This window comes from Bos indicus x Bos taurus, chromosome 14, assembly GCF_003369695.1.
Source record: "Bos indicus x Bos taurus breed Angus x Brahman F1 hybrid chromosome 14, Bos_hybrid_MaternalHap_v2.0, whole genome shotgun sequence".
NCBI lineage: Eukaryota > Metazoa > Chordata > Mammalia > Artiodactyla > Bovidae > Bos > Bos indicus x Bos taurus.
This window is the reverse complement of record NC_040089.1, coordinates 62,361,960-62,386,172: the sequence shown is the minus strand read 5'-3', so window position 1 is coordinate 62,386,172 and position 24,213 is coordinate 62,361,960. Positions and strand designations below refer to the sequence as shown.

Below are 24,213 nucleotides of genomic sequence, written 5' to 3'. Positions count from 1 at the left end.
TTAGCCTCACTCCAGTCCATGGAAAAACTGTCTACCACAAAATCGGTCCCTGGTGCCACAAAGGCTGGGGACCACTACTATATGAGTGCACAGAATATTTTAAAATTCCATCATTCTGTTATTTAGATTATATAATAACCTGCCCCCCTTGCCCAAAGCTTTGGACACAGAGAAAGTTAAGAAGCCTTTTCATTCTTCAGCTTGGCCTTCTAGCAGGCTATATTTAAAGGTAAGGAAAAAAAAAAAAACAAAAGTAATGAAGCACAGAAGCCTAAAGTAAACTTTCTTACCTGATTACTTTTTTGGTATAATAAAAAGTGCCATTCTGAACAAACAAACAAACCAAATTGCACCCCCCCGTTATATGTCTATTACTTTAGATGTACAGACATGTAGTTTTTAAAGTGCTTTTCACATGTTCCAAACAAGATAAAATCTTTACCATTTGTTAAACAAATGATCCTGTACATAACCAGAGTGCCTATGCCTCAGATTTAGTTTAGTTTTAGGTTTTAGTAACATCTGTAACATTTGCAGAGAAATAATCAGAATGTGTTACCAGATAGAAATTTACCTGCTAGACTGATCAGACGAAGGCCGTGGTGGCAGTGGTTCCACTGAAAATAATTCCTCGCTGCCTTGCATGGCATCTATGCTGGTGCTTGCCAGAGTAAAAGGGGCAGTTGGACGAGCAATACCCATTCTGACAGGAACAATCAATGACTCTGCTACATTGCACAGTTCTTCTACTGCGTAAGGCAGCAGTGCTTGGAATACACGCTTACATTTTCCTATTGGCTGTGGAATAAAGTTGCTAGAGCAAAAAGGGAAATATAGAAATCTTCTGAATCTTTTCATATACATAATTTTATCATCACAAAAAAATGCGCATAAAAAATATAAAAGCCAAAATCAAAAAGAATGCCTTACTTTTTCTTTTTAGATGAAGCCATTTCCACACTGAGAATGACAAAAACTCTTGCAACTGATCGCAAAAACCTCATTGTCACAGCAATCGCTTCTTCTCTACGTCCTGGTGTGTACTTGTTCTGGAGTTCTTTTACTAGTGTACCTAGCAGAGTATCTAAAAGCTTTAAAACCAGTAATCACTCTGTTAATGTTGAGACATCTTGTAAGATGTAGGCATTCATAAATAAAAAGTTCTAACATGTTTTCAATATTAACATTTCATGATAAAAATATAAAAATATATTGAATCAACACAATGCCAGTGATTAACTTTGTGCCACACTCCCTACTATGCTTGACTTATAGTGGGTCTCAAATGTCTGATTTCTTGTTTCTTGACTCCTACATATAACCATTAATATTTAGAAGACGAATACCTAATATGTCCAATCAAAGAAAGAATATACTTCACTCAATATATAGGATACTTAACAAAACATCAAAGTAGACTCAGATGTTTATTTTGATGAATTCATAATCCCATCCATCTCATATTGTTTTGTGACATAATGTTTCTCTTTCTCATATCATAGATAACTTCTTTAGGACAGTTTCTAAGGGCAATGTTAGTTTTATGGCTCCTGACATTGCCAAATTGTTTTCCAAAGGAGTACCAAAAGAAGGGTCTCCTCATCGGTGTATAAGTATGTTCTTTTTTCCATAACCTCTCCAGCAGTGGGTTTAACAGTTTATATTCTTTTCTAAATTCATAGCAAAAGGAGATATTTTTTAAAAATCTGCATTGAGTTATTACTAATTTAGAACCCTGCTTCACACATTTTTATACTGTATTTTTAATACACTCTAGGATTTGTATTTAGAATGAAAAAAAGGAGCTCTCACTGATTGACTGATTTAAAATGAGAAATTTAAATCACCTCCAAAATTCCATCCCCCTTAATGTAGTATTTGATTAGTGCTTACTGGTCCATGGGAGCTTGAATTAGTAAAATTTTGGGAAACTACATAACACGTGCCCTTTTCATGTGCTTGTAAATAACCATTCAAAGGACTTACCAAAATGTCTGCTGTACACTTGACTATAAGGCAGTGAGTGAAACAGTCCAACCGAATTGTGCCACTTTGTTGATTGAGGTACACTTGCTCCTCTGGCAAAAGATGGCCTATCCTGCTGCTGGCACTGAGACTTGAGGGGAAAGAAAGAATGCACTGTAATTGCCTACACTAACACAGGAAACAAGTCTAAAAAACTTTCAATGGATACATACGGGTCTTTATTCTCCTGTGACCCAAACATAATCATAGATTTCAAAGCATTCCAGTCCTGCAGAACACGCTCCAAAGCAAGCTGGGCAAATCTTGGGGGCTCTAAATCATGATCAGGCATATCTGAATCTACAAAGAAAAGAAGAAACTGTGGGTAAGGCAGAAATACACATGCTGGTTTTCCTGGGTGTCATAAGCGTCAAATCAACTCACCCTCAGGACTGGCTGTCTTCCGGTTACGATCCTCCCTGATTCGAGGCGGTCTGTACTGGCAGTGCTCCACCGTTTGCCTCGCAACTGTCTGCACTAAAAAGAGTAAGAGGTGCTCTCCTCTGCAAGACAGAACATTGTTATGAGGAAGAAGGCTATTTACCTGTGCTGTGCTTTCACAACTTAATTTATGCCCTAAAAATCCCACGACTTGCCTGCTATTCGGCAGAGTGACCAAATTAGTAGCAGTGAGCAGGCGATAAAGTAGATCAAGACGAGCAGATTTCTGTCCAGCAATTAGAGTTTTACATTTACATTTCTCCCAACAATCACAATAGGCTGTCGGTGATGTACGTTTGAGTCTAGAAAGAATTCATATACAAATACAAACACAGAAATTTTTAAAAAATACAAAGGCCTATATTGATATTACAGAGGCCTAACTCATTGAAACTCAAGAGAAACCTTGTTAACTTTCAAATAATGCAGCAAGCATCACTTCAGTGGTACACAGTCTGTAAAGCAGTACGAGAGACGAGGCATCTTAACTGTTTTGTCCACCACCACGTAGTATCTAGCACAGTGACGGCACTTGTTAGCAAGCAATCAGTAAATAAGCAGATTATCACTTTGAGATATTTAAATAAGATAAACATATTAGCCAGAATTCTTTTAATAAAAATTATAAGTATCAGTATAGTATCTATAAAAAATTTCCACTTCTCCCACATATTTATTTATTTTAAAGCACAATAGATGGTTTTTACAAACCAATTCTCTATTAACTATTACATCTATAGCACAGCCATAGGTGATGTCCCTATTGAGACCCTGAGGCACTGCAAATGTTAGTGCTGGGGTATTTTATGCTTCTTAGGTCTGAGAGTGTGAAAACTAACTAGCCATAGCAACTCTATTGCTAGATGAAGGTTATTATATTTAGTTTAAGAAATAAACAAGGCACAGGCCAAACCATGACTCCCTTAATGCCTTAATGCCAGCTAACAGACCGCACTACAGGGGACCTGAGACTTTGGCTGGAGAATACAGACAAAAACATTCTGTATATATATGTTTCTTAAAAGACTGATCCTAGTTACAATGTATGATCACATATTTCTTGCATATCAGGCTATTTTTAATACGGCAGTATGAATCTAAGTAGTTTACAGCATTAAGAAACTAAAATCGCACTCACTTGCAATCATGACCTTTATGACAAACCCTTGCACATTCCGTACAACAACAGAGCGACTCCAACAAGCCACAAGTACGACACTCAAAAATATCCTAAAATTAAAAGGATATACTTTTTAAAAGAATGATATGTATATCTCAAAAGGATTATTTCTGGTATTTTCTAAATTCAATCACAACAACAGTAGAGCAAAATTAATATGCTCTGGAAACAGTCACAAATGGATACACAAATGGGAATCAAAAATTACCAGAAGAGCAAAAATAATTTATATCATCCAAAAAAAGTAGCATAATTAAACATTAGACTTCCAATTCCAAAGCTAAGAGCTATAACTCCAGTGATGGTCAAAGAGAAGAAAAGAAAATCTGAAGATAGCACAAATATAGGTAAATGTAAAATAACTTACCTGGTTAATGTGCTCTGCTCCAGTCCATGTAAAACTGCAGGTATCATTACAACATAAGACATATAAAGGAGAGTCATCAGGGTTGGTACCTGATGGGCAAACCATGCCCATAAATACATCTTCCTCTTTTTCACTTGAGGATACTTCAGCTAAGATTAAAAACACAGTAGTTCACACATCAAGAAAGAACTTAAGCACTACTTTCCTCAAATGGAAAAGTTCTAACATGTACACAGTATAAATCAGAAACTACTACATATTAATAAAATAAAATGACATACAAAGTTAACATTGCAAAGAAATCCAGTCAATTCTGGTGCAAAGTAAAGCAAAGTATAATTACATCATAACCACACAAGAGAACAATACAAATACATCAAACATCAGCCATCTAAGTGCTCAACTCTACATTATGCAGTTAAGATTCAAGTTCTAGCTCTATTGAACAAATTATACAGATAATCACATAAATTAGTCACAGCCACTGTTTTTCAAAAGATAGTCAAACTTTTACAGATTCACAAAACTACTGAATCTTTTAAAGGCTGGACGGCAAGAACTGATATTCCTTAACACTTTCTATTAGGCGGTAAATCCCAGTCAGAAAGAACAATAAGACATCTGGTCTGTTCTTTCCATAAAATTTTATCACCAATACCAATTAACAGGCTGACAATATATGCTTGAAAAAAGTACATGAATTTTATACATATACACAAAAGAATTATCTTGATAGTTTCTAATCAATTATAGAAGAGAATCTAGTCAAATTAAAAAATAAGCAACTCATTTAGAACTTGAAATAAATTACCTTTTGCAATTTTCTGGGCTGTTTCTAAGATGGTAATTGCAGCAGGATAAGCTCGGCCACTTACAGCAGACATAAATGGGGTCATACCTCTTGCATCCCTAAAATAAGAAAAATTGTATATAAAAATAGTATCAATTATTTTCCTTCCTGATATTATAAAAGAAACATATGTTCAGGATGAAACAAAAAACTAGTTATGTTTTAGTAAATAATGTCAGTGCTCAAAGAAAATCATTGGTGATATTTTCTGATCTCATATTATCTCTTAAGAAAGTCACTTCTGTGGAATCTTTGTGTCTCTAAACCACGCTTTCCTTTTTTGGCTTTAGTGACTTTAAAGAATATAGCAAGGGTTCTGGAGTAAACTAATACTTTCTAGATGTGGGCATAGTAACAGGCTCTATCTCATACAATTTTGAGGAAGAATAAAAGAATTATTACTTCAATTCAACAGACTGCTTAGCAAAACACATGTATTCGGTAAGTGTTAGCTATTATTATTACTAAGAATTTCCACTTTAAAATGTACTTTAAATATTCTTCACTGAATTTCTATTCCCTTCTAGACCCTTGCATTTCCCAAAAGTCAGTTTCTCAGCCATTTGTACCTCCCTCTCTTCCATTATAGCAACCACCACTTCTCTCACAATAATTCAGTTCCAACATCTACACTTGCTTATTTGATAAGGCTATTTAAGATTTCCCAATGATACTTTACATTCAACATATCTAAAACTCAAATAATCTTTCTCTTCAAAACCGCTCTCTATCTAACTTATTTATGTCACCCAACAGTATCACTGTCCCAAGTAACTTTAGACAAAAAATGTGGATTCTTCATGAAGTCTTTCACCTAAACCATGTTTTAATGCATCTTTCTTTTCCACTTTCAACAACTCTTTAATTCAGTTTATTGCAACACACACATTAAAGGTTATAACAAACATATAAAACATACTTGACTTGACTCTCCTTTTTACTCTTGCCTATTTTAATCTCTTTTATACCACCACTTTGATAATATTACAGTCTAACAAAGGCAGTTATTCAGAGCACTGAAGCTCAAAGAACAGAGACCAAAGTGGTGATTTTGACCCGTTTTTTTTTCCAGATTCACTCGCAATTGTTCTCTTCTAATCCTTCACTCCGAACTGGATGAATTATGATTTCTTAAAATACTCATACTTCTCAATGTTGTTGTTCCTTCTCCCTATTTTTCATGGTTCTACTCAAACTTAATCTTCATAAGGCTGCTTTCTGTATAATGAACACATTTCTCCCTCCTGTTACTCCAAAGTATACTTATGTGTCCTTTTAGCCAGAGTCAACCAAGGAAAAAGTTCAGATAAGTAAAATCAGAATTCAAAGAGAAGTTATACCAAACAAGTAACAAAGCATCGTAAGAGACTTACTACAAACAACTGTACACCAATAAAATAGACAACTTAGAAGAAATGGATAAACCGAGAGACATACAATCTCCCAAGACTGAATCAGAAAGAAATAGAAAATATGAACAGAATGATTATCAAGAATGACACTGAATCACGGGTTCCCTGGTCTAGTGGCTAAAACTCTAGATAAAATACCAGCAAGCCAAATCCAGCAATACACTAAAAGGATTATATACTATGATGAAGTGTGTGTGTGTGTGTGTGTGTGTGTGTGTGTTGCGGGGGGGGGGGGGGGGGGGGGGGGAGCGGGCACGTGTGGCTTTATCCTAGGATGCAAGTACTGTTCAATATCCACAAATCAACCAACATAATATACTATATCAACAAATTATAAAATAAAATGGTAAGATCATCTCAGTAGAAACAGAGAAGGACTGAGACAAAATTTAACATATGATAAAACCCTCTAGAAAGTGGATATAGAGGGAATGCATCTCAATATAATAAAGGCCATACACTGACAGGCCCACAGCTAACATCACGATAAAAGGTGAAAAGTTGAAAGCAAGTCCTCTCAGACCAAACAAGGATACCCACTCTCACCACTTTTATTCAACAAGTATTTTAAGTCCTAGCCACAGCAATTACACACACACACAAAAAAAAAACAAAAAGGTATCCAAATTGGAAAGAAGTAAAATTATCACTATTTGTAGATGATATATACTATATACAGAAAATTCTAAAGATGCCACCAAAAAGCAATTAGAACAAATAAATGAATTAAGTTGCAGGAAACTAAAGTAATATGCAGAAATCTGTTGCACTTTATACACTAACCACAAACTATCAGAAAAAGAAATTAAGGAAACAGTCCCACTTATGATCGCATCAAAAATAATAAACTACCTAGGATACATCTAACCAAGAAGGTAGAAGACCTATACGTGGAAAACAGTAAGACACTAATGAAAGAAATTTAAGATGACACAAATGGAAAAATTAACCTTGCTCATGGATTGGAAGAATTAATATTACTGAAATAACCATACTATTCAAAGCAATCTACAGATTTAACGCAATCTCTATCAAAACAGACATGACATTTTCCACAAAATAATAAAACAAAACCATGAAACATCCCAAACAGCCAAAGCAATCTTGAGGAGAGAAAAAAAAACAAAGCTAGATGCATCATGTCCCCTGACTTCACGCAGCACTAACAAAGCTACAGTAATCAAATGGTGTGGTACTGGCACAAAAACAGACACATTCTGTCAATGGGACAGAACAGAGGACCCAGAAATGAACCCACACTTACATGGTCAATTAATCCACGACAAAGAGGTAAGAATATACAAAGAACAAAAGACAGTCTTTTCAATCAACAGGACTGAGAAAACTGGACAGCTAACAGCAAAAGAATCGAACTGGCCTACTTTCTCACAATATATAATGAACTCAAAAAGGATTAAAAACTTAAATGTATGACCTGAACTCATAAAACTCCTAGAAGAAAAAAGAAAACAAAAATAATATGCTCTTTGACATTGGTCTTAGGGTTTTTTTTGGCTCTGTCTCCTCAGGAAGGGAAACAAAAGCACAATCAAACAAATAAGACTACATCAAACTAAAAAGCTTTTGAATACCAAAGGAAACCATCAACAAAAGGAAAAGGCTGCCTACTGAATGGGAGAAGATGTCTGTACATGGCATATCCATTAAGGGGTTAATATCCAAACTATACAATTTAACATCAAAAAAAACCCCAATCTGGTTAAAAACTAGGCAGGAGACTTGAACAGACATTATTCCGAAGGAGATGTAACAGATGGCCAAAAGACCCATGAAAAGATGTTCAGTATCACTAGACATCAGGGAAATGCAAATCAAAACCAAACCATAGTAAGACATTACTGCACACCTGTCAGAATTGCTATCAAAAAGACAACAAATAAGAAGTGCTGGCGAGGATGTGGAGAAAAGGGAAGCCTTGTGCAGAACAGACTCACAAATACAGAGAACAAACTGGTGGCTGCCAAAGGGGAGTGGGTTAAAGGAATGTGTGAAATAGGTGAGGGAGACTGAGGTATAAACTTTCAGTTACAAAATAAGTAAGTCATGAGGACCTAATGTACAGCATGCTGCTGCTGCTAAGTTGCTTCAGTCACGTCAGACTCTGTGAGACCCCATAGACAGCAGCCCACCAGGCTCCCCCGTCCCTGGGATTCTCCAGGCAAGAACACTGGAGTGGGTTGCTATTTCCTTCTCCAATGCATGAAAGTAAAATGTGAAAGCGAAGCCGCTCAGTCGTGTCCAACTCGCAGCGACCCCAGGGACTGCAGCCCACCAGGCTCCTCCATCCATGAGATTTTCCAGACAAGAGTAACACAGTGGGCTGCCACTGCCTTCTCTGAATGTACAGCATAGGGAACTATAATCAATTATACTGCAATAACTTTCTATAGTGGGAGATGGTAACTAAACTTATGATCATTTTGTAATATGAAAAAAATATCAAATCAGTATGTTGTATACCCGAAACAAATATAATTTTAAGTCAATTCTACTGCACTAAGAAAAAACAAAACAAAACTGAGTTATCTCCATGGTAAATAATACACCACACAGGAAACTGTTAGCAACTCTGGAAAATTCTCCTATTTTGCAGTATAAAAAAAGCAAAAAAGGGCCAGTTTGATAATCTCTACACTTCTCACCTAAATGTCAGGCAAAAGAACACCACCTGTCTTAATATCAGCTTATTAACACATCAGTTTATTAATCCGGTGTTTTCCAGATATATATTTTCTTAAAGAGGAAATAGTAAACCGTTTTGAGGGTACTAAAATAAAGGACTAGCGAAAAAGAAGTTAATTGTAGAAATACAAGATGGATTAATAACAAAGAGAAAGGGAACAAGAACATAGAATAACTTTTCAGACACCACCACGAGAAAATCATAAAAAGATAATATACTGAGAAATACCATAAATGCAACAAAAATGACAACTGAAATGAAAGCAGAAAGTTGTATGTGTGTGTCTATATATATATTTTTTTATCTATGCCTCAAACTACAAATTAGTAAGATGCTTCTGTAGTAATAACTATATTTACAATCCAAAGACTTTATCTTACTAATGGGGCAGCCTTCATTAAAGTAATCAAAATTTCATAAATGTGGTCGTTTTCATCCTAAGAGTAGTAAGGCTTAAACAGGAAAACTCCCTTGCCCTCAAAAATACAAAAAACTCAAAACATCTTCTTGTACTTAAGTAGGAAAAGTGGCATAAGGGTTAGGCATAAGGGAATTTCAGTTCTGTAAAAAAGACACAGACCAGGTCTGGAATTCCAGCTATGCCACTTACTAGGTTTTGGGATCCTGAGCAAGTTCCTGCAAACTATCTACTCCAGACAGTTACATCTAGAATAAAAGAATTAATGCAAGTAGAATTTGGCACAGATTAATAACTATTAATCTGTTATAATCATTAGTAACTATTATATAATTATGAGTCTGTAAAGGAAGATAAACAAGCATACTAAAAGTAGAGATGTAACCTATTAATGGTTAATGAGCATTTACAACAGAATATTTACCAAGAAAGTCATACTTCTAGTATAAAGCTTGGGAAAGAATCTGTACAATTTTTAAAGTTCTCCAGGTGACAGTGATATAACTAACTTATGGATTCAACATCTACGGGTAACTATACTGTGATCTTTTTAACAAATAAATATACACCCTGATCAATCTAACATATAAAGATACACCCTGTATTCACTTAGTTTATCTGTATTATATTCAGAAAGCTTTTTTCACTAAAGATAGGTTAGTAACAGAGAATACAATGCTAAATTGTGATAAATTATCTTAAATTCAATTAAGATAATTGTTGTTCCATATACTGCAAAAAGACTGACCTAACAACAGAAAAAGGAGTTAAGCCAAATCTTTATCTCAAAAGTATATTAAACTTCTTACTTGGCAGAGAGGAGTTCTCGAAGATAGGGCTGCAGAACAACACTATCACATAACAATTTTAATATAAAATGAGCATTGGCCTTTCGATCCTTGGATTCTACTACAGCTGGCTCTGTGGAAGGACCTGTAATTAAGCACATCCATTTGGTAACAAAACAAGAGTATACAAAACAAGAATGAAAGACTATTCTAGAATAACATACCAAGGATCTTTAAAATATACCACCAGAAAAATATTCTGGTATTAGTAACAAGTTAATAACTTCATGACAGAAAATTTAAACATACTAACACATTTTACAAATCTCAACTGATGAAATGCATGCCCATACACACCTTAACTTCACTGACATATGGAAGGTAAGTCAGAGGATTAGACATATTTCAAGCCAAGAAAAGTCTCCTTGAGATAAAGTGTAGATCTCTAGAAATATATATATACAAAGTGCGTATTTTATCTTCCAAATACACAGGTAGATAAAATAATAGAGATTCTCACCTGGAATGGTGGAGGTGCTTGGTCCTTGACCGGTGCCAGTCGCTGCTGTGGTAAGAGATCCCACAGCAGGGGCCAGGATAAAATCAATGTCACCATCTTTCAGTAAACAGAACAGCAGGATGTACATCATTATAGGAAACATATCCCTACCATGCTCATTTAACTGGCCTTAAGGCTTTTCTCTGCAAGCCAAAGGTCAAATCGGACAGAGGTTTCAGTGGAAACTTTTTTCCCAAACTATAAGAGGATGAACCCACTAGACAAATTATTGACTTGATATAATACTAATTGGCTTCTTATCAGTATAGAAATACATATTTCAGTAGGAGAGGGCTATCTAACAAGACTTTCTAGAATTTTAATTTTTAACTTACAAACACCTTAAACCACATCTTCATAGACTAGTTATAATACTCTTTATGCCAATTTTTAACTATTTCAGATTTCTAAATACCCCACTGAAATGTTTCTTTTCTTTCATGACATTATCTTTTTGTTTAACACTAAACAAAATAACAGGTCTTACCAGGATCCATTGCAGGAGGGTCAGGAACCCAACTAGGGGGAGCTATAGGAGGTGAAACTGGATCTTGGTGGTCACTGGATGAAGCTCCAGCTTCATGTCTACCCAAACCAGCTGCTCTCAACGAACGTCTCATCATTTCCCGTAATCTCAAACTAGAAGAACATGGACAAAATCAGAGCTCACTACTATGTCTAAATGTAACAATAAGGTGCACAGAACTTCTCATCTGAGAACAAAGTTTGTTCTACAAGCAAATACTCCAAGCAGGAAAGTGACACAAATGCCAATTCTGGAATCACGAAATAAGTCAGCAAGGAATAGAAATTCAACTGGGGGATCCCAGAACCGAGTTCAGCACTTAAAACCACTGTATTAAGCTCCCACACAAACTTAAGCACAGGGAACAAAAGTTGCAGTGAAGTAAAATTAGAAATAATCTTTTATACAGTAAAGATAAACGAACACCTGAACATTAAAACAAAAAATTCTGTCCCCTGTTTATTACCAGTAAGAATTAAGTTTAATATATACATTAACAAAACATATGTATTAGCACAAAACCAATATTGTTACCCCACCAAATCCCTTTTCTGTGATCTCAAAAGCAAGTGAACTAATATCCACACAGTAAGTAGTTTTCAAACAAGACCAATTTAGATTAATTTTTTTTTACAAAAAAAAATTTTTTAACAATACAACTTCATCCCAAGGAAATCAAATAATGAAATTGGAGCTTATAAAATATGTTATTAGAATACTGTCTGGGCATGGATATATTTTTCTTCCTGCTATACAGAAAAAAATATGGCACAGGTGTGCACATCACTAAAAAATAATCACAAACACAAGACTTCATTCGGGGAACTAGTGTATTACTTGTACAAAAATCTGTACCTCTGAATAAAAGCTTACAAAGGCTACAAAATTAATACATTAAGAACTAGCAGCAATTGAGAGAGCGCATAAGGCAAATCCCTTCACTCGGCCATGATTTTAGAGCTTTTAAATGAATAAAAAGTAAGAATTTAGATTTAAAAGCCAGGCCACACATCAGGGACTTCTTTCTCCTAGGCAGATTTAATCCCAAAGACATGACACTTCTGATGTGAAAAACCTAACATCTTACCACGTACACATTATATGTCTGCAAATAAGTAATTCGGAGTAATTTGTATTAATGCTTGAATTTAATCCAAGGGTAAATGTGTTTCTCCAGACCAATACACTTTCAGTTTCATAAAGAAAAAAAATTTTTAAAGCATTTACCAAAATATCTTTTAGAAGCTACCTTCAGGAACATACCTACTTTATAAGGCTTGTATATGATAATATATCTTTCGTTAGAGTAACTTTTTTGGAAGATTCTGCAAAGTAAATTTTAATGTCTAAAAAATATGTTAGTCATTATAGTATGCACTATTAAAAAATACCTACAGTTAATTGTTTTATGGTAACATGTCTTCTCTCTCCCAATTTAGAAGCTTTTATAATATGGAGGGGAGCAGGGCACAGTGATTTATTTCAGTCAAGGTCACTTCCTGTCCAAGACATCACCCGCAGAGCATGGCAGTGCTACCCAAACAGCACCGCCCGGGTGACTGTTCACACTGTGATGCTCCAACACAATTGTAATTAAGCTCAACACAGACATTTAGTGTCCTGATGTGTCTTACTCAAAACAGAGAGAGAGAGAAAGAGTCAGCAATAATTGGGAAGCAGTGCAAATCACCTGAAAATAAATGCATGTTTTGGGCTTATCAAGAAGGCTTACACCAGGGTCACAAACGCAATGCCTACTGGGCCTGGAAAGTACATAAATTGAGGAAAGGACAGTTAGGTGTAAGAAGTAGGGGGTCATGGCAAACTAGAAGTGTGCATGCTCGTCTAAAGGCATTCAAATGTTAAAAGAAAAAAAAAATTTTAACATTGCACAGGCCAAACAAAACATATGGGCTATTTTCCAATCTCTAGCTTAGAGCAGATTAAGTATGAAGATAAACTGAGACCATAGTCTCATCTTGAACTTGCAAACTCCCAACTTTGTTGTTGTGATGTAGTCAATTCAATATTAAATGAGGGGTCATTCCTTGTCATTTAAAAAAATTGTCCTTAACCTCTTTTCTTCATTAGGTCTCGGGAACATTTTTAAATACAATGCCCAGCTCCTCTTACCGATTCTTTCAAAACAAAAAAAAACAAAAAACAAAAAACAAAAAAAGAAAATTATTCTTCAAGATGTTGTACACAATTCATGAAGATTCACCTGTATCCTCAGTGGCTGAGGACAATACTGAGGAGATACCACCTTGGCTGCTAAGATTCAGAGTTTTGACATTTCTTCGTATAGGCTTGCCTGGAGTCATCGTATTTTCTGACAATATGGAAGAATTCAAGGATGATGTAATTTCCTCTTTGTAAGCACGTTATATCCATGCTACAGAAGCCTTAGAATCCAGTCATGTTCAAACATACCACTGTGACAAAAAAGCGAAGGTCATGTGTCTTCCAGATTAATAATCTCTAGAGTACATACACCTGTAATCAGATGCATCAATCAAGCCTTCCACTAAATCTGCCCTTTGAACTCAGGCACTATTCAGTCACATAACAAAACTTCTCAGTCAAATCATCATCTGAAGGCATTTAACAGTACTCCATTCAATATTGAAACTGCATCGGTTTTGAGCTTACAGCTCATGAATCCCAGCCTGCATAATCATCAAGGGGCATCGCCTAGAAAATCCATTGTAGGCTAGAGGAGGGTTTCACTTCAATGAAGCAGAGTCTGTGGACTTCCTACTGCCCGGCGTGGATAATAAGACTCCTGTGCTTTCATCTGTTCAACCGGCAGCCCTGAGTTTGAACTGGTTAAGAGCACTGCAGTGAAATCTTCGGCAAATGCCTCAAAGGAGCTTACTCTGCAAATTATTTCTGTGAGCAACACATCACCCACTCTTGAAGCTCCTTTTAGTCTTTGCCTTCAAAATAATCCTTACATGAAAAAAGATGGCAGCACTGGTATTGGACAACCATATCAGAGTCCAACTTGATTTCAACCTGTGTTTTCCCTGAGGAAATGAAATACCTGAAATAATTCAGACACTAATTTCTTCATGAAGAATTTAAGTCGCTTTCCATTTTAGACCAAACACTTTGTCTGCCTAGTGAAGTCCTGAATAAATAAGCTGGTGATAATTTCCATTTTGCATAGTCTAGATAATGTTTCTGTATGGTTTTAAATTATAATTTGGTCATCCATAAATAGTTTTTGATAAATCTCACCTCAGAATGTTTTTGAACCTGGGACGCTCTCAGGTTGGAACCAATTTTAGAAGAATCATTTTTAAAAGGGAGAGTTGAATATAGAACAGCAAATAGGCAAAGAGAGTCTTCATTTTAAGTTGACTTTACAACATGAGCACAGTAAGCAGTGCTTCCACATTAATGATTTGTGAAGCATCCAAGAATTCTGGCTCTCATGTCTAATATAAATGTGCTTTTTCTCTTCAGGTAAAAAAAGAAACACCTATATCCTGAACTCTTTATAGTCTTCATCTATTCAAACATCTAGTAATTTTTAATGTGTTGTAAGTTTTGTCCATCCCAGAACTCTGAAGGCCTGAAAATTTTAAATACCGAACATTCATAATATACACCAGCTTTTCTTTTCTTCCCAGATCATTAGTACATCTGAGAGACTGAGCTAAGTAAACAATCTGAAAATAAAAGATTGAGGTTCTTTCAATTATTATTTGTTCTCCAACTAAAGAAAATAACTTCCTAGGAAAAAAGAATGACGAAAAATTTAAAACACATTCAAAGAATCAAGTTTAAACTACTTGTCTAAATTACCTCAAATTTTTTAAAGATCCTAGGTCCTACTATTCTATACCTAAATATGAGATACTGTCAAATATTTTTCCCAGACTGATATTGGTAGGAACAAAAAAACAAAAGGACCCACCAATTCATGTATACGAGAAGTAACAGATACGTTTCCTTCTGTACTTGGATTACATTTCCATCAACTGAACTTCCCTGGTAAAAATCACATTACCTTCGGCTACTTGATGATCCAGCCCGATTACCTGGGCCATTACTTGAAACAACTGATATTGCATTTGCAATGGCCTCAACAGCAGAAAGTCTTTCTGCAAATGTGTTTCTTTCAGAGCGCTCTGCTTCTGAAACATAAGAGAAAAAATCAGGATCAATTTAAACTTCAAAAAATAACTAAGAGATTAAGTATGTACAAGCCATCAAATGCTAACTGCTGTTTTAGTGTTCTAATTCACATACTAGGGATAACAGCTTAATTTTGCCTCCTCAAAGGAATAAACACTTAAGCTAGATTGAACTATGACTTTTAACATGAATTATTTCCTTATTCTGCCTTATTTTTCAACCCCAAAGATAAAAAGTATTATTCACAAGTAGGAGGAAATGTAGCTCTCACTACCAAGGAAGAAAAGACTGACATACCAGTATCTCAGTCTTAGTTTCTACACTGCTTAGAATCCTTTAGTCAGTCAATGATAATGAATAAAAAGTCAGAAACTCGCAAACCACTCTTCAAAAATGTAGCTACCAGGATGTCATCAGTAGAATTCAAAATAAGGAAAACCATTATGAATTACACAATTGCACTTCAGGTTTTCAGTTTCCTCCCTTTAATCAGCCAATTAAAAACTTTATGGCAAAAAGAAAAGCTTATTTACTTCTCCAAAAACATCTAAAAACTCACTATTTCATTTTCTCCTCTACATTCTAAAAACTGGGATAAAAGTTGCCTCCATATAATTTGACTTAACTTGATAAATAAGTCTCATGGTAATAAAAGTCACCTGAAATTATAAAACCAGTCAAGCTCTTAAGGATTCTATGTATATAGTTTTGTACTAAACAAAGAGAAGAGAATTTAAGACAAAAGAAACACACCAATGAAAAATTTACTTACTCATGTTATATACTCATCCTATCAAGAGAACAGGCATTTTTACCTTTTGAGAATGTTACCTTCTGAAACTCCAAGATTTTACAAAGCCAAGTGAAAATACATATACAAAGCCATACACAAATTCTTTACAGTGATTTTCTTTTCTTTCAGTAATTTTTCTACTTTCAAAACTGCCCATAAATTCCTTTTAAAGATCATGTTATAGTTCTTAATCTCACCCTCTTCTTCTTTAGTTTCCTTATTGCTGGTTGGAAAGCAAACGGATACACAAGCATGCAAAATATTTCGATTTCCATCACATCTGTGGCTGATGAATGTCTGCAGCATCTGTAGGTTCTGCTCTAAAACCACCGCTTGCTCAAGATTCATAAGATACTGTCGACAGGCCTCATAGTCACAGCGCAGGATGTGCTGCATCAAGGTTTGTTTCTGTGCTCAGACAAATTAGGAAAAAAACTTCAATGCATTTGCATACCACAATACACATATCAAAAATTTCACATGGCCAACACAATAATAAAATCGGCTCTGCAGAAAGTAGACAATTTAAGGTGACCTGGCAAAAGAAGCTGAACTTAAAGATACCCTTAAGCAGAGACAACAACTGACAGGAATGGAAGAGTGATCTGCAAAGGATCAATAAATATTTTCAGCTTCTGCAACTAACTCAACTCAGTAACTGCAGCAGGAAATCAGTCAGATACACAGTGTGCAAATGATGAATGGGAGGGGCTGGACTGGACCTACAGATGGCAGTTTGTGTGTGTGCTGTTGCTTCAGTCATGTCCGACTCTGTGCGACTCTATGGACTGCAGCCCGCCAGGCTCCTCTGTCCATGGTTTTCTCCAGGCAAGAATTACTGGAGTGGGTTGCCGTTTTCTCTTCCAGGGCATCTTCCCGACCCAGGGACTGAACTCGTATCTCTTAAGCCTCCTGCGTTGGCAGGTGAGTTCTTTACCACTAGCGCCACCTGGGAAGTCCCACAGATCGTAGTTTATAGAACTCTTATTTACGTCATATACAAATAGCAAACTAGAACCCTATTACTATTGTTAGCCAATCAAGCGCAGGGTATACATTTCACTCCAAGCTTATTCTCACCCTCCTGTGTGCTCCAAGGTTACATCACACTATGAAAACGAAAACCTTTACCTCCCCAGAATCACGACAGATGCACCTCCCCAAAGGTGACAGCTAAATACACATTTCATTGTCAAAGACAAGGTAGTAATGATAAATTACTTATGGATCATACCATTTTCTACCTGAGAAACAGCATGCTAGGTACTGAGTATCTGTTCCCTCCCACTTCATGCTGAAGCCTAATAATCCCCAAGGTGATGGTATCTGGAGGTAGTGCCTTTGGAGAGTGATTAGGTCGTGAGAATGGAGCCTTCATGAAGGTGATCAGTGACCTTAAAGGGGCCTGAAGAGACCAGAGCTCCCCTCTTGCACTGTGTGAGGACACATGGCCATCCATGAACCAGGAAAGAACACATCAGACCCCAAATCCGCCCATGCCTTGATTCTGAACTTCCCACCTTCCTGAACTATGAAAAGCAAATTTCAGTTGTTTAAGTCACTCCGACCTTAGCAGCCTAAACAAACCAAGACACAGCATTAATATATCAAAGAGTTGAAATGTATTTTTTCACCATGTAAATTATAGTTATAGGGTACTTACTGGACTGAATGTGAAGCCTTAGGTTACGGAAAATAAGAAAATTTGTTTAACTAAAATTAAGAACTAGAGGAAAGCAGGTGGGAAAAGAATATATGGAAATACAAAGGAAAGAAGAGAGATGCTTCTGAACTTACCACCTCTTTACAAATTACCAAAAAAACTGTTTTTAGTATGTGACACATGTGAGACACGCCATTTGGAGTGTGGGACTGACTACGGCTCTGAAGGGACCCCATAAATTACAAACTCCAGTTTAAGAACATGAGGTGGGCCACAAAGGACTAAACTTGTCAAAATCTAGTGGCAAACACGCATTAATCAATACACTGAGAGAGTATGTCAAAACCTCTCCAAAGAATAAAAAGCACAGTACATTCTGAAATAACTAAAATTAAGATATTTTGCTGCACATGGCTGTGATATCGAATGTTTTCAAACAAATCGGTCGTCTGGTTGGAAGCAGCTACTCTATAGGAGCTCTCATCTCCAACCTGCTAGACCATGCAGTGGCCATTATGCTGACAGTATCAATACCTCACTTAGTATGTCTGAGCAAGACAGTTTTTTCTGCATCACTATATGCTGTCACTTATTCTTATAACAAAAGGCAGCATGTGTGCATGCTCAGTCGTGTGTGACTCTTTTACAAACCCATGGACTATAATCTGCCAGGCTCCTCTGTCCATGGGATTTTCCAGGCAAGAATACTGGAGTGGATGCCATTTCCTCCTCCATTTCCTTCTCAACTCAGGGATAAAACCCACGTCTCCTGTGTTTCCTGCACTGGCACATGGGTTCTTTACCTGAGTTACCTGGGAAGTCCAACAAGACACAGAGTTTGGCAAAAATTTCTTGCATGTCTACTGTGCATCAAGTCCTGGTAAATGAGGTACAAAGATAAATGATGACACGCTTCATCCCTACCCCTAGGATGACGGCACGTTTTATCTTTACCATTGAGACGCTGACCAAGTGCAGGGTTCATAGAATTATTAGGTCTACAGAAGCACTTGGAATAGTATAAAATGAATGGAGGAAGCTGGCTGAAAAAACAAGGTAACATAAACCACGTAATAAATGGTGACTGACACTGAATGCACAGCAACAAATTTTAAACATTCTCTGCAATGAACTGGAGAGACCATGCATAGCCCCCTGAAAGGAGCAGATTAATGTTCTGTGATGGCCCAATGTCATCAGGTCTTCTAATTTTTTAAGAGCAACTGAAAATCTGAATTTTAAATATAAATCCTGTGACTTGGAATGTTGGCAACAAATCAAGAATTTTTAAAGGATGTGAAGGCTCACTGGCCTACAGCACCACATGATGCACTTGAAACAACACATCCTGCTTGACACATGCTCTTGGCTTAGCTTCCAAGACAACACTCATTCTAGTTTTCCTCCAACTCCTTCTCAGTCCCTTTATACAGGTTCCTCTTTATCTCTTGGCATTTAAATGCTGAGACTACTCCAATGGCTAAGTCCTTAGGTTTTTCCTTCTCCAAGACTTGAGTAATCTCATGCCATTTAATTCCTTTAAATATCACAGATATCCAGACAGCTCCTAAATACACTTCTCCAGTTTGGTCCTCTCTCTTCTGGTCTTCCAACTTTCACACCCAACTCTCTCTTCACTAACTCCTCTTAGATAATCTAATACAAAACTTAGAGACTTCCGTGGTGGTTTAGTGGATAAGAATCTGCAGATTCCATCCTGATTGGGAAACTAAGATCCCACATACTGTGGGAAAACTAAGCCCGAGCTTCACAGCTCAAGAAAGCTTCTGTGCCACAACAAGGACCCAGTGCAGCCAAAAACAAAAGAAACTTAAACAAACTTGATGTTACCCTCCTGAACCTGCTTCATTCATCCTTAGTGTCCTCATCTCAATAAATGGCAACATCATTCTTCAAAACTGTTCTCCCTCTTACTTCCTCTAAGAGACACCCTGTATTTGGCCATAAGTAAATCCTGTTGGATCTACTTTAAAACATTTCTAGTATATCTAGAGTCAAGTCACTCATCATTCCACTTCCTGGGCCAAGCCAACAGCACCTTCCACCTAACTGGCCTCCTTACTTCCAAACTATCCCCCATGTATTCTCAGCATGTCAGCAGTGGTATTCTGAAAATGTTAGGCAAATCAGGTCAATCTCTGCTCAAATTGCTCCAATAACTCAGAGCAGTGTTGCCTCCACATCTAACAAATAAAAACATCTCAACCACAGTGTGTTCAAAACTAAACTCATCTCGCCTTACCCCATTTGTTTCTCCTATTTCTCATCTCCCCATCAACCACACCTAAATCAAAGCTTTAATAACCCCTTCCTTTCGTTACTGCTGCCATCCTGTCATCAAGCTTCAAAGCTTCTACTTCCTTAAGATCTCTTAAGTCCATCCCCTCCTCATTTCCAAGACTTCAAGCTTACTTTGTTTCTAACATGAATAATTACATTAGCTTTTTTATCTGGTCTCTAAACTTCTGCTGCTTTTCCATCCACTGCTCATCTTCTTTAAAAACAAAAACAAAAAAATACAGCAGCTTAAAACCCTCTCCTCCTAGCTTTCAGGGGAATGTTCAGGTCCTGTAGATTAATACACAAGGCACCCCAATCCCTTTCCCTGCCTTATCAGTTGCCACTCATAGATCCATATGAGCCCTATCTTCTAGTTTTAAAGAATCAAAAGAATGTATAAGTTCTCCCAATATATTACTGAGATTCACAAAGGCTACTCTTCATGCCTGGGATAACACCTCCTACCTTTATCCTGTGTCTAAGAAACACCTACCTGACTATTTCAAATTATGTCTGGGCAACACCTCCTCAGAGAAGCCTCTCCAGTCACAGTCTAATTTAACCCCTCCCTTCTGTGCTTCTACACCTTTGTCCATGCCTTACCAACACTTGTATCACACTGTGACCAACGGCATACTCCTCTCTCTTATCCTAATATACTCTTAGCTCCTATAGGGAAGGGGCAATAAATACTCTACTGAAAACTGTCTCCCTAGACTCCAGCAGGGTCTTCTCAATTGAAATGCTAAGTAGTTTAAAAAACCAGATTACCTCTACAGCCATGATGATAATAGCAGCTTTCTTTTTGATTGTTGAATTGGCAGGAAGATTTATTAAAGAATGTACACCCATTCCAAGACTACTAATAGGTGGAAGATCAAGCCAATCGGGATCCCTTATTCCTCCCATGCAATCTTTGGCCATTGGGTAGATAGTACCATTTCCATCTCGAAGAATAATAGGAGACTCCTATAAGAGAGGGGAAATCAAGTTTGGCTCCCAATCAAATACATGTCTGATTTTTACAAGAGGTGTATTTATTTTTAAATTACATTTTACATATGCTTGTAACAGTGACCAAACAGAAACTTAATATTAAAAATGTGCTGAGTATTCTAAATTCTTCTGTTTAATTCTTCTAGTTCTTCTAATTCTTCTAAATTCTTCTAGTTTAATAACAAGCAAACTAGAACCAAACTCAGCTTCACAAAAAAGCTGATGTTGTCATATACATTTTCAAAAACAAAAATAAGCCTCTATACCTGTCCAGCAGTGAAAATAGCTACATTCCTCTCGTTCTGACCAAGGAAAGCAATGCTGCTTGTAGGGAAATTATTCTCCTGTTCGGCTTTTCCTGTGGCAAGATCAAAGATGCAGTACCGTACCCAATTTCCAGTCTTCAAAACAGCATGGACACCTTCAGAAATACACGGATGTTAAAAAAAATTTGTTACACATCTTTAGTAAATGCAAGTACCCACCAAATTATATATCCCCAGTCACATTTCAAATACAGACACATTTCATTCCATACTGTTACACTTTATAGAGTACGCCAGTTGGAAAAGTTACAAAACCTTTACCTTTGGAATCCACATTCACTGCTAATATTTCCGTCTTCTCAGGTATACAAAGCTTCTTAGGAGTTCTCTGGAAGCAGTCAGGAACTTTTGGTGTTCCACCAGTTTTGACAACCTGTGTGACACAAAAATGAATTTTGCTCTCAAATCTGTAATATGCTCAAGGTCCCAACATTCAACTGGTGAGTGGGTGACTCCTTCATACTTACCTGCAGTTCATCAATTCTAAGTAACCTACAATCCTGCAGGAGAGAAGAAGGGTCAGCATCTGAACCAGAGTTGCTCTGACAGTTGGTATTGCTGGATGTTCCTGGAAATTTTACAGCAACATAGGCTCCATCCACTTTTAGCACCTAGAATACAGGTAGATATGATAAATGTTAACACTAACTCATATGAAATCAATATGCAAGTTATATTATTGAGTAAATTTAACACTGAAGGCATTAAATTCCTTATGAGTATATTTCTTCAATGATCATAAAGTTATAAAATTAATCTGAACACACTCAACAAATTTATCGTTGATGTCTATATCCAAGACATATTTTCTGTAGGAAAACTGACCCACACAACCAGTGATTAGCGTGTGGATGTTTAGCAATCAAGCACAATCCACAAATTCCTCCTACCCTCCCTCGTTATTAGTTTAGAACTCCACTGTGCAAAAGAACTTCTATGATGATGGTCTAACACTCTACATCCATGCTGTCCAACATGACAGCCATTAGCCAGAAGTGGCTACTGAGCACATGGAGCTGATGTGACTGGAGACTGACTTTTTAAATGTTACTAATTTTAGTAAGTTTAATTTGCTACATATACCTGGCCAGTAGCTACCACAATGGACACCATAAGAGTGAGCAATGCACACAAAGCCGAGCACAGCACTTGAAATCAGAATACCTGAGTCCCACTTTTGTTACTTACTTCTTTTAAGCCAGTGGGCTCTTCTTAGAGGAAAAAAAAGGTGCCCATAAACTAGAGTTCTATTAAAGAAACCAAATGGAATAGTACATGAGAAAGGCCTTTGTAAATGGCAGGACATAAGTTATCGGTCCTTTAAGTATAAAGGAAAGACCATCACATTAAAGAAAGTAAAACGCCATCCGGAAAAGATGTACACTGCAGATACTCTATAGCTATCATCCCATTTTGTATTAAGAATGTGTGAAGATAAAGGTGAAGTTAATAACATTCCAGCTGATGAACTCTATCCATTCGGTTTCTCAGAGAGCGAGACCCTCACTCTAGGAAGAACAGAAGAGAAAGTGGAAGCTTAAAGATAGTAGTAAGATTTATAAATGTTATGAAAGATCAACTCCATGAAAATGGTGTATTATTAGTCCCAAAGGATACACTGTACCAAAAAATGTTATCTTCAATTTTTCTGTAAATCTAAAATTATTTCAAAATAACATTTTTTAAAAAGCAGCCTATCACCATGAACGCTCAAGGACAGGCAGCAGCATCATCAGTTCCTCTGTCCAGGACAAAGACAGTGCATCAGGTGGGAGGATGGGGCCCAAGAGATCAGAGGTGACAGACAAGGCAGCCTGGAGGACAGGGCTGATGAGCACTCACCAACCACAGACTCCTTGATAATCGATACCACTAGAGTTCACTTAGTGATTAATCTTAGATATTCGGAACAAACCTTGCCCACAGGAACATTCTTAACATCTTCCACAAAAACGACTTCCCGAAGAGACCACTGCTCTTCGTTCACCTTTTCCTCTTCTTTGGGGGCGGGGGTGGACCGTCGTCGTTCTTAGACAACAACAAAATGGTAAGTACCAAAAAGAAAATGTGAAAGAGACTTTATAGATTTTATCTAAATATATGAAAAAAGATCATTTGTAAAGGGATACATATTAGAGATATCTGAACATATTTCACAAACTACTGCCTTCTGAATTCAGGCTTCGTGACTAACTTTCACTTAGGTGAACTCATGGTTAAAAAAAAAAAATTTCATTAATGCTTAACGATATTAACACATAGTTGCTGCTGCTGCTAAGTCGCTTCAGTCATGTCCAACTCTGTGCGACCCCATGGACAGCAGCCCACCAGGCTCCTCCATCCCTGGGATTCTCCAGGCAAGAGTACTGGAGTGGGGTGCCACTGACTTCTCCGAACACATAGTAAACAACTGCAAAAAATTTAAAAACTTAATACTTGTTTTGGACCCTCAAAAGTAGGGCTATGGGACCAAGGTTTAAAAAAGGAAGATATGTTGGGCTTCCTTAAAATTAACACAAGACTATTAAAATGACTATTAACTTTCAATTTCAAGTATGAAGCAACCACAACTAAAAAATACATTTTGGAAAGCTTTAAAAAAAAAAAAAAAAAAAATTCTTTATATCCAAGGTGCAGTAGCAAACCTCAGTTTGCAAATTCTACAAATTCTGAGCAAAAAAAGTTGTGACCAGGCCATAACCAATTTACAATAACAGT

At 36.7% G+C, this 24,213-nt stretch overlaps 1 protein-coding gene across 5 annotated transcripts in view; it reads right to left on the bottom strand.

Annotated features, from left to right (window-relative positions):
- Positions 1 to 24,213, bottom strand: part of UBR5 (ubiquitin protein ligase E3 component n-recognin 5) — a 137,410-nt gene that overhangs the window by 34,097 nt on the left and 79,100 nt on the right. For 4 of the 5 annotated variants that reach the window (XM_027561404.1, XM_027561407.1, XM_027561406.1 and 1 more), the window contains exons 16-34: positions 23,411 to 23,523; positions 21,963 to 22,106; positions 21,757 to 21,868; positions 21,436 to 21,590; positions 20,945 to 21,142; positions 16,407 to 16,617; positions 15,289 to 15,415; positions 11,232 to 11,383; positions 10,706 to 10,801; positions 10,207 to 10,330; positions 4,825 to 4,922; positions 4,014 to 4,162; positions 3,605 to 3,696; positions 2,622 to 2,768; positions 2,410 to 2,528; positions 2,199 to 2,325; positions 1,987 to 2,116; positions 931 to 1,091; positions 575 to 814 (exon numbers count right to left, since the gene is read on the bottom strand). In XM_027561404.1, coding sequence (XP_027417205.1) covers positions 575 to 814; positions 931 to 1,091; positions 1,987 to 2,116; positions 2,199 to 2,325; positions 2,410 to 2,528; positions 2,622 to 2,768; positions 3,605 to 3,696; positions 4,014 to 4,162; positions 4,825 to 4,922; positions 10,207 to 10,330; positions 10,706 to 10,801; positions 11,232 to 11,383; positions 15,289 to 15,415; positions 16,407 to 16,617; positions 20,945 to 21,142; positions 21,436 to 21,590; positions 21,757 to 21,868; positions 21,963 to 22,106; positions 23,411 to 23,523 — 2,695 coding nt within the window. The remainder of the gene's footprint in view (positions 1 to 574; positions 815 to 930; positions 1,092 to 1,986; positions 2,117 to 2,198; positions 2,326 to 2,409; positions 2,529 to 2,621; positions 2,769 to 3,604; positions 3,697 to 4,013; positions 4,163 to 4,824; positions 4,923 to 10,206; positions 10,331 to 10,705; positions 10,802 to 11,231; positions 11,384 to 15,288; positions 15,416 to 16,406; positions 16,618 to 20,944; positions 21,143 to 21,435; positions 21,591 to 21,756; positions 21,869 to 21,962; positions 22,107 to 23,410; positions 23,524 to 24,213) is intronic. The other variant, XM_027561409.1, reaches the window with a different exon arrangement.